The 10420-nt window shown below is 35.9% G+C and overlaps 1 protein-coding gene across 3 annotated transcripts; it reads left to right on the forward strand.

Moving 5' to 3' along the window:
* Position 1: 1 nt before the first annotated feature.
* Positions 2-8760, forward strand: LOC124169617 (cyclin-dependent kinase 2-like). 3 transcript variants are annotated; one of them, XM_046548273.1, is made up of 5 exons: positions 2-246; positions 1983-2178; positions 5833-6105; positions 7309-7512; positions 8373-8760. In XM_046548273.1, exons 1-5 carry the CDS (start codon positions 131-133, stop codon positions 8469-8471), a joined length of 888 nt encoding a protein of 295 aa, XP_046404229.1. In that variant the 5' UTR covers positions 2-130; the 3' UTR covers positions 8472-8760. The 3 variants fall into 3 exon arrangements, with proteins under 3 accessions (XP_046404229.1, XP_046404222.1, XP_046404237.1); XM_046548266.1 differs by lacking the exon at positions 2-246 and adding an exon at positions 664-847; XM_046548281.1 differs by lacking the exon at positions 2-246 and adding an exon at positions 788-831.
* The last annotated feature ends 1660 nt before the right edge of the window (positions 8761-10420 follow it).

Genomic DNA, 10420 nt, shown 5'->3' on the forward strand with positions numbered 1-10420 from the left:
GAATCTGTCGGACGTGCATCAGTGTGATGTGGCGAGGTAAAAACAGGTGGTTTTGGAACTTTGTGATAATGTTGTGTTCGTAGTTTAAGACTATACTCGTCAGTGATACCCAACCTGAAGAGATATCATTATGGACGTATTCCATAAAATTGAAAAGATTGGAGAAGGAACTTATGGAGTGGTTTATAAGGCGAAAGACAAGATAACAGGAAAACTTGTTGCGTTGAAGAAAATTCGTTTGGAAACGTGAGTATTTGAAGGCTTTCTTTTGTAGTGGCTTGAAAGTTAGAGTGCTATCCCTGTAAAATTGCATTAAACGTTTTAATTTTCAACTCGTTTTAGTCGCCATATTGAATGAACTTGGGGAAACTGATGCTTGGAAGCATTTTTGGTGACGTCATTACGGCATGTAATGCCGTTATGTTGATGTGCTTTTACATTAGGCGTTCTAGTGTTGATGGATATTTCGTTGACGCTTACCGAGTTTGCGTTACCAGCGTGATAGCTAGGTTTTTATCTGAAACACTTTGGATGTCGGATTAAGGAACTCGCTCTGTGGTATATGGGAACTGAATTATATCACAGTTCTGAGTTTCTATATCTTGCATGCATTACCCTTCAATTATTTAAAGGACGTAGATTAAATTGTCAAGTAAAAACTTGATGTGTTTAGGTCGTTTTAGGCTTATCATTTGTGTGGGTGAGAAGGTTTAAGTTCTTTGGTGCGTATGAATTTTTCCATTTGCTTGGGTAATAGGAATTTCCCACGCTTGTGTCTAGGTGGCAGCACCTTAGCGAAAATTGCATTTCGGCTTAGTGAAAATGGCGGATGTGCGTCGTATTCGTGGTTACATTTTGATAATTTTCTTTTGTAGTTCTACTATATCGTAATTTATATCAATTTCGTCTCATTGGGTTTTCCAACTTCAAGTATCATCCGATGTATTAGTGGTTGAATTTGTTGGAATATCATTGTAATCGATAATATGTTCATTGTTTGTTGACGTTTGCTTCGCGAATTAGCACTTGTGAAAATGAGATTATGTTTGTATGAACTATTGAGGTTGGAACATTCAATTTCTGTCGATATTTTAGTTCTATGGTTAATTTTGATCATTTGTGAATGTTTGCAATGATATTAATTGCCTACTAATCGAATTTACATTGTGATAAAATACGCTGATTGACCTTGTTTCCAGCTGTATTTGTGTATTCATTGGGCTGTGTAAATATTGCTCTCTGGAATGGCTTATTACCTTTTTGTACTAAGTTATGCATAAGATTGTTGCTGTAATGTCATGTTATCCGATTTGGGGTAATTGGCTTTTGTATATAAGGCATGAACGATGACTCTGGTGTGTAAGCTAACTTCGCTTGTGTGCAACGAATGATTGCTCTTAACTGCTAACTGTTTTTTCTCTTTGCCCATATGTTATCTATTTTATTGAAATGCTTGTGTATAAGGGAGTGCGCATGGAGAGAGGATCTAACTAAACGCCTGCATGAACCGTGCTACAACTCACTTTCAGGGTGTCAAGCTCCCATCTCTTGGGCTCACTCGTCTTCTTTCTAAGTAATACATCCCCTGCATTCGGGCTGAGCTGAATCTTGTGGTGAATACGTGGTGACTGAGCGTAGCACCACATGATTCAGCTTAGTCCGCTGGGGTGCTTTGCCCGTTCATCGACTTCGCATTAAGCCTCAAGCCCTATCACCCTCCAACGGAAGAAAGCCTACTAATATTGGGTAACAATACTACTTCGGCTGCAACCTCATTAAAGTTCTAATAGAAATGTTTTAAAGTTAACCGTATGTTCGAAAATTGTGGTATTCGTTTAGTTTTTAACATATCGAGTGCCTTTGTAATTAGTTGTTATGGATTTTGCTTTTGAATAAATATATTTGAATTCACTTCTGTGTATCATTCCCAACATATTTCCCTCATTTCTGAAAGGTATTTATAACTCATTAACCTATTTCAGGGAAATTGAAGGTGTTCCAAGTACAGCCATCCGTGAAATCTCCCTCCTGAAAGAATTAAAACATCCAAATGTCGTTTGCCTTCTGGATGTGGTTCATGCCGACAAGAAACTTTATCTAGTTTTTGAATTTCTTACCCAAGACTTGAAGAAATTTCTTGACTCCTCTAAGGATTTACTTCCTCCTGAATTAGTAAAGGTAGTGATGGAGGCTAAATTAGTTTAGATTTCAACTGGTCATCTTGTTCTATCAAGCTTATTTCATTATACAATTTTGAATACTGTCGTGTTTATCCAGGGAGTGGTTCAAATTTCATAAGTCCTGCATTTCAAGTAGTATTTTTTTGGTAGAATATTTTATTTTTGCTCAAGGTATTGGAATTTCAATGCCATCCGTGAAATCTCCCTCCTGAAAGAATTAAAACATCCAAATATCGTTTGCCTTCTGAATGTGGTTCATGCCGACAAGAAATTTCTCTAGTTTTATAATTTCTCACCCAAGATGAGAAGGAAGAAATTGGGCCTAAAAGTTGAGATCAGGTTTGGCATCAAGTGTTCCTCACCCGAGATTTACTAGCATGCTAAATGCTATTTAGGTTTTTTCCTCCACCTAATGTCTGTAATTCACAATTTTTAGTTCCTGCAGTATTTTAATAGTAATATTTTTACAATAATTTCTGATAATGCTGTGGCCTGGTAGGAGTAATTACTGACAGATTTGATGGCCAAAGAAGTGAAATGATTAGAGTTCAGGTGGTCATCTGTTCTAATGGTCATGCTTTGTTTGCTCAGTTATGTAGATACAAATGTGACCTTTCCATACGTGAGGTTCTAAAGCTAAATTCAGGCAGTGCAGTCACTTCTTGTTGAATAGTATGCATACATATCTCTGCCATCTTAGTGAATTTGTTCTAATTCCATCCTGCTATTTTTGTTGTTGGTCAAGAAAATTCATGCTCTTGGCCTTTTAATGTTGTTAGTACTTGCCTGTGTTGGATTAATGCCAATTAAAATAATTAGCGTGTCGTCCATATGTAGAGAGCAGTAGGGCTCTAGCAGCATTGGTTGTCTTTTATGTGTGGATATAAATGGGTATCATCACTTAACTAGTTGTGAAAGCAGTAAATCATGTACCCTGAAATTAAAACAATATCATCGCAATTGGATTATCCTAAATTTCATGTAATAAATTTAAACTACTGTGTGTCTATTTGAAAGGAAATTACATGTTTCACCCTGGAAGCTAAACAAAGCCATTTTATTATTTCTAGGGACCCTGGCTGATTGCAAAGGCATTTATTTTGTGGTATAATTTGAGTGTGTGAAGGTTGCTATACACGGTGAATGATCATACCATCATTCACAGCATCATGCAAGCAAAACAGAACGTTCTAATTCTCACTGAATTATCATGTGCGTGATGGTTTATTCTCAAATTTTTCCATTATACATGCCTAATGATTTCATTCGCCGTGTAAAGTGGCTGTAGGATTAGTTATGTCTATTGATGCTGAAAACTGTAGCTAAGGCAACACTTGAGACTTACTCAATGTTTCTACCCCAAAATCATATTTTTTGCTTTTACGAAGCTATGTGGCAATATCTGAAGAATTTCTTCGTCAATGTTTGAAAATTATTTGAAATCTGTACTAGGGGAAATGCATATGCCTCAAGAATGATAGCATGGAAAGTTGAGGCACGAAAATTCACAAATGCAATTGGGAAACCAGGATTTGACCAGATTTTAGAGGGTTTATTTCCTTTGGGCTTGATTCAATTAATGCTGTTTTAAGTTGAATTTATTTAAAACTCATCTGCTTGAAGCCACGTAAAAGTAGTGTCACATTTATTCTCTTAGAGTCTATCATTCCCCTATTTGGAGGCTCTTTATTATCAATATGGCAATAATATTTGTAGTAGTATCGCAGGAAATGTGGGTAAAACATGATATTTATGCATAAGTGGGGACTGCACAGCTACAGCTTGGTTGCTTTGTACTTTGGAAAAAAAATGAAAATTTCATAGTTTCATTTTAGAAATAATAATATTAAACACAATTGAGCTTAAATCCCAAAAGCTTTTTCCCATTCTAGGAGAAAGCCCAAATGGGTTGTTAGAGATGTTACTTCATTTTCTGCACCTTTTTACTCTTCCTTTTGAAAAACTGGTTTGTTTTTATTTAAATAAGGTTGTAGGAAAAAGAGAATTGGGGAATGTATAGTGAGAGCTGAACTCATTCTTCAACTCATTTTAGTTGCTTCATTCCTAGAAATTTGTCGTGCTCTGAGTTTGTTTTGTCAAATAGATAGCCATTTATTCCCTAATGTTGTTTTTATTTACCAAATAGTGCTTTTGTTTAGTGGTGCTGTTTCAGTTCTGAGGTCTTTCTATAACTTTGTCAAGCTCTTAATTGTAAAGCTCTAAGGCAGCTGTGCAGGGATATTACCTTGTGATTTTCAAGAAGTTCTTAAAGCTAACTACATAATGTTATTTTATCACTTCGCAATTGGTGTTTATCCAAAAGCATTAATCACTAGATAATTTCGTTTCTGTCCCATTCGAGTGATAATTGTAATGATGGCAGAAAAATGACTGCTGAATACATTCATTTTCCCTGATAGCTCAATAGGTGGGAATCCAGTCCCTTGCTATATTGTTGAAGGCATCGCTGGCTCCATCTTTCAGCCAATCAGAATGCACAGCTGCTAACATCAATGGCTTTAGATGGAATGACAGATGTAAGCAGTGAGCGCTGTGGAAAAAGGAGTGGTGGGATTATCATTTGATTCAGAAAATAATGGGACTAGCAATCACATTTTTGGTCCCTGAGAAGATATCTCTGCAAGGGATGGGAAAAGTGGTGAGAGTCAGGCTTATGGTAAAATATTTGGGTATTTTCAAGGCCATTACCAGGGAGTAGGCTTTGGCATACCTCTTTCTTTCATAGTCTCTAGTGTCCCAAGTGTATGCAAAGTATGTGATTGAAACCTTCGTCAGTCACTCACCTGGTGCCGAATTATAGAAATCTCAGTAACAGAAGGGTGTGCCTTGGCACGTGCAGTGGTAAGTCCCAGTAGACCTGGCATGAATTCTGGAAATCCAGGAAACCTATTCACAAAAAATATTTCCCCCGTGGTATTTTCACTCAATTTGACGTCTATCTGTGAAATTTAGAATCCTTGTGTAAGTTATCTCCTGCTACTTGTTGCTTCCTCCATACTAGGAAGGATGCAATCACTACTTATCTGAAAGTTATGTGCAAAAGTTCATGTTGGGGATGCCTTTGATTTTTTTAGAAATTAACCAAACAGTTAAGAGGCACCTTGAATTAGGTCCTTAAGTTATCTGTGAAACCCCTTTCAAAGACATAATTTTTTGACATTGCATCATATTTCTTGTGTGTGGAAATTTTTTTTTTAATCCTACTATTCACGTGCTCAGTTTGTGCTACGACTAGTTTCCTTTGAAAAGTTTTTTCTGAAGAGTACCTTTCACCTGGTGATGACGCACAGAGGTCATGAGTTGCAATTGGGTAGAAACAATGCCACCTATACTATTCCTTGTAAAGAAAGTATTTTATTGTAACACACACACACTCACCATTAATTCATCATTGTGGTCAAAGCAGTAATTGATATAATATTGTTGCTTCGGAAATGAATTCGTATATGTTATATCAGGGGGCTATCCTTATGCTTGATTTATAGCTTGATAGAACTAGTGGCTCAGAAGGAAATCTATCATACAGCATGTCATGATTGTGAAAGACATGCATGCATGTTTTTTCTTCCGTTTTTATCATAGCTCTTACCTCTCCATTTTTTTCTATCATACCTCCTCTTTCATGTTTCAGAGTTATTTGTGGCAGCTTTTTAAAGGCATCACGTACTGTCATGCTCATCGAATATTGCATCGGGATCTCAAACCTCAAAATCTGCTGATAGACTCTGAAGGATCTATCAAACTAGCTGATTTTGGTCTTGCCAGAGCTTTTGGTGTTCCTGTACGCACGTACACTCATGAAGTTGTGACTTTATGGTATCGAGCCCCTGAAATTCTTCTAGGGACCAAATTTTATTCAACTTCAGTTGATGTTTGGAGCATAGGCTGTATTTTTGCAGAAATGGTAAGAATTTCAGTGAGATTTAACCAAATCCTTACTTCCTCTTAACTTCTGATATATACTAATGGTGCTCCTGCATGTTAGCATTAGGAAAGAACTATTTTTATTTTGTTTACAGGTTTTTTTGTATGAACCAATCAGTTTATAGCTCATATATCTCGTGTTGTATTTATCTAATTGAGATCAAATCTTGCTCACGAGGCATGTGAGAAGTTTCTTTCCTTTTTCCCTGTTGATTAATGTTTAGGTTGTGTATTATGAGCATATCATTACTATTTATAAAAATTGAAAACTTGTAGTTGAAACGTAGGATTTCAAAATTTACAATGCCCCTTGTTTTTCTTTAGAGTAACAAATTAAATTTCTCAAGTCCTTTGTGTGCTAGTAAAGGAGTTAGAATGCCTACTGTGGATTGTTAGTTAATGTAATGAATATGATCACTGATATTGACATTTCTCAATAAAATCAACTGATTTGGGCGTTACTTGGTGGAACGATGAAATGTTCATGGTGAAACAAAACCCAGTACTATTCCACAAACTTTTTATTATTAGCTGTCAACTTGTTTCGACATTTATACCGTCATTATCAAGACTAACAACAAATAATCTCAATAAGTTTAATGAGGGTTAGTAGTAATCTTTGCAGATCTGATAGCTAGTGAAATGAGCATTTAGTGGATGTGATTTTGTGAGATCTAATTCAGCTGACTTCCCTGTACTTATTGACTCCATTACGAGTTTTTATTTAAGTTGAAGTCTACTGTAGGTGGAATGTACATGGGCCAGTAATGTGTGTTTGAAATTTATCACTTTCTGTTTTTGATCAGCTAGATATAATTATGGAATTAAAATGGATTGCCCAAAATATGTCTATGGGATTTTGATGGCATTTAAAAGTTATATGTGTAAGGGTAAGGTGAATTGTGCATCAAATTGTTTTCTAATGAAGTGCTTTCTTTTTTGCTTCTGTGGATTTGTCCCTTTTATTGTGAGTATTCAGAATTCATCCTTATTTACATACCAGTTTGACTAGATATTGGTACAATGTGCTTCACGTGTATGTCAATACTGAAAGATCTTTTATATATTAAATATTTGTGTTTATTATACATGGATGTCAGATGTCAATCCTCCTTGTATTATTCATCATACATGACTTAGGTTGTATGAATAACTACATATTGATACCTTTTCCGTATTGCAGCTAACTAGAAGAGCACTTTTCCCTGGGGATTCTGAAATCGATCAACTATTTAGGATATTTCGTACATTAGGTACTCCTGATGAGAGTATATGGCCTGGAGTTTCTCAGCTGCCTGATTATAAGTCAATGTTTCCCAGATGGGAACCTCAAAACATATCGAAAGTAATTCCTAATTTGGATCAAGATGCCAAGGATTTATTTTTGGTAAGTTTGCATGAAACACATGTTCTAGTAGTAAGAAGAAATTTCAACTATTATTTATCAACAGGGATGCTTCAAGACATTCTTGAGGCTTAGGGTAATGAGTTCATTTTGTTGCCACCCCTTGATACAACTTTCAGAATGCTGAGAGAATTAATGAACAGCCCTTATGGTGGTTCTGCATTGTAATGTGGTTGATAGTTAGAACAGTAATAGTAAAGCCACTTGCATCTCATCCTTCTATGCACTAGTTTTGTATAGGATTGTAATCAAGGGAAAAGTAAATAGGTAGTTCATTCTTTGACACATTTATTGTGCAAGTTGTATTTTTAAATATGTATGTATATTCTGAATTTGACGTACAATAAGAAATCAAGTTACTGTATGATGGGGATTTTCATTATGAGTTTTAATGGACAAATATTGAATAAATAGGTATGTAGTTGCACATGTGGTTTGACATAGGATTATATTTCTCAATCTTTTACCAGAGCTTTCATGATATTTTCTTAGTTTCTAATTGCCCGTCCAATAAACCATTAAAGGGAGTGAAAATTAAGTTTAACCTTACCACACAGGTAAAATTTGTTAACCTGAAAGGCATATGCAGGGAGCGTGCCTAACATTGTACACAGACAGTTCAATCATCACTTCACTTCATGTTAAGTCATGAAAAGTCATGAGTCATTCCCGAGATGGACAGTCTTTTTTATTTGAATTCATTATTGCTAATATTAAACTGTTCTCTTAACCTTATTTATGACTTACTGAGGGATGATCATAAAATAATGTCATTGAAAGATATCAAATGTCATTTCATCATTGATCACTTGATAATTATGGGTTCGTATTTTATATTTCAGAAACTTTTAACATATGATCCTCACAAGCGAATTACTGCCAAAGCTGCCATGAGTCATCCATACTTCGGTAATGTGAAGATTCTGAAGCCACCATTGTGATTGCTTAGTAAAAGTGACATCTTAAGATGAAGTGGTATGACAATATACTATTGACTACATAACATGTGAATGTTTGTGCCTTATGATGTGGCTGTTTTAAGTCATATCTTTAAATGTTAAATAACTTGGTTCATTCCTTTTAAAAGGAGTCATTAGTGACATCTCAGATCTCAAGTGGTGCTCCAGTGAATTTTATTGCTGATGACATTATCATTAAGCAGGATATATTTTCTTTTTTTGTATATTACGCCTTACTCTTAGATGTGCTCAATAAAGAGCTTGAAATATAGTTGCCTTTCAATAATGTATTTATGCAATATTTGTTTCACTTTTGTAAACACCCTATTCAGCATTATGGAGCATTCATGGTTTTATCTCTTTGTCTAGGGTGCCATGAAAGGTTAATCCAGCCATGTTCATGTTAAGTTCATCTATACACAGCGAGAGATGGTGGGATCATAATGAATCAAAATAAAATAAAACTTGTTGTACTCTCCTCTCCTTTTAATGTCTAAGGCTATTATCAGTGTTTCAATGCATAGCATCATAATAAGGTGTAGTTGATAAATTTTTATCGTCATATCAATTAAACTGGCCAAATTAATAATAATAAAATCAATATGTGTCGAAATGCATTGTAAAAAACTTTCACACTTAAAAGGAGGACAAAAAGATGATCTACTTTTTTGATAACATCGCTACATTGGGTCCAGTGTTCAATTTTTTATCGCACTGCTTTCCTTCAGTGTTAATTGTTATCCACCAAAGTCTTTGTTCCTGGCTCAACCTTACCCATGAAGTAAGTGTGGTCTTCTTCCTCTTTGACTGTTTCCAATATTCTCTTTTTGTTAAATGCCCTTGCCCACTGATCCTCATTGTGGCAGACATTGTATGCTAAATTATATGCTGGGCATACCGAAAATGCCTGTTGCACTCAACTGCATCTCCCACACCCTTTTGGTGCTTCATTAGTTTTAACTCAATGACCCAATTTCTTGTCAGTGGATTGCCTACAGTGATGCACCGCTTTGCCTCAACTCTGGACAATTCTGGTGGACTCTTGCCATTTGCACCTCTCCAAACTGTCTGTTGTTGGCATACTTCTTCCACAATTCACACTTTTCTCATTGCTTTGTTCATCGTTAATTTGGGGTCCATCTGCTATGCCTGTGAGAGTTGACCATTTCGTACTCCCACTATGATGTGATCCCGTATAAATTCTTCTTCTAAACTTCAGAATTTGCATTACTGCACCAGATGATACAGCTCTGCAGTGAAGTCATCTATCATCTCATCTTCCCCTTTTACTCTTTGATTGAACTTTGCCCTCATGTACACTATGTTCATCTCTCCTTCGTAAAATGAGGAAAAACTATCAAATACACACTTATGTGAGATCAGCTGTCACTCTGTTAACTTGAAGCTAGGGAGAATGCTGTCTGCTTTTTTCCCCTCGGTGTACTGGAGTGTGTTAACTTGCACTTCTTCAGCCTGCCAGCTAGGTCCTGATGCCATCATGTAGCGCTCCTATCGCAGAGATAACCATGGCCAATCCTTAGCTGCGAAAGTTAATTCCATTGGAGGCTGCGCCAATTCCGGTGGCTGTGATTTCTTAATGGTCATCTCTTGTAGTAGCACTTCCTTTCACTTTCACTGCTCCGACCCACCATCAACCTTCCAACCTCTAACTCAAAGTAGGTGAATATATTTTTGCTTGATATTTGAAGTGTTTCATTAAAGGTGCCCATCATGAAAGGTCGTTAATAGATTAGATCAGGCTCATCTTTATTCTTTAAAGATTCTTTTATTAAAGAATACTACTGTATGAACAATATCATTTAAAACAAGTTTTATTAAAAAGAAAATGACGGCTTATGGCATCTCCTAAATTATTGAAAATTTCAAATACGTTTGATGAGAAAGTTACAATAAGTTTTAGAAAAAAATGG

This window comes from Ischnura elegans, chromosome 1, assembly GCF_921293095.1.
Source record: "Ischnura elegans chromosome 1, ioIscEleg1.1, whole genome shotgun sequence".
Classification (NCBI taxonomy): Eukaryota; Metazoa; Arthropoda; class Insecta; order Odonata; family Coenagrionidae; genus Ischnura; species Ischnura elegans.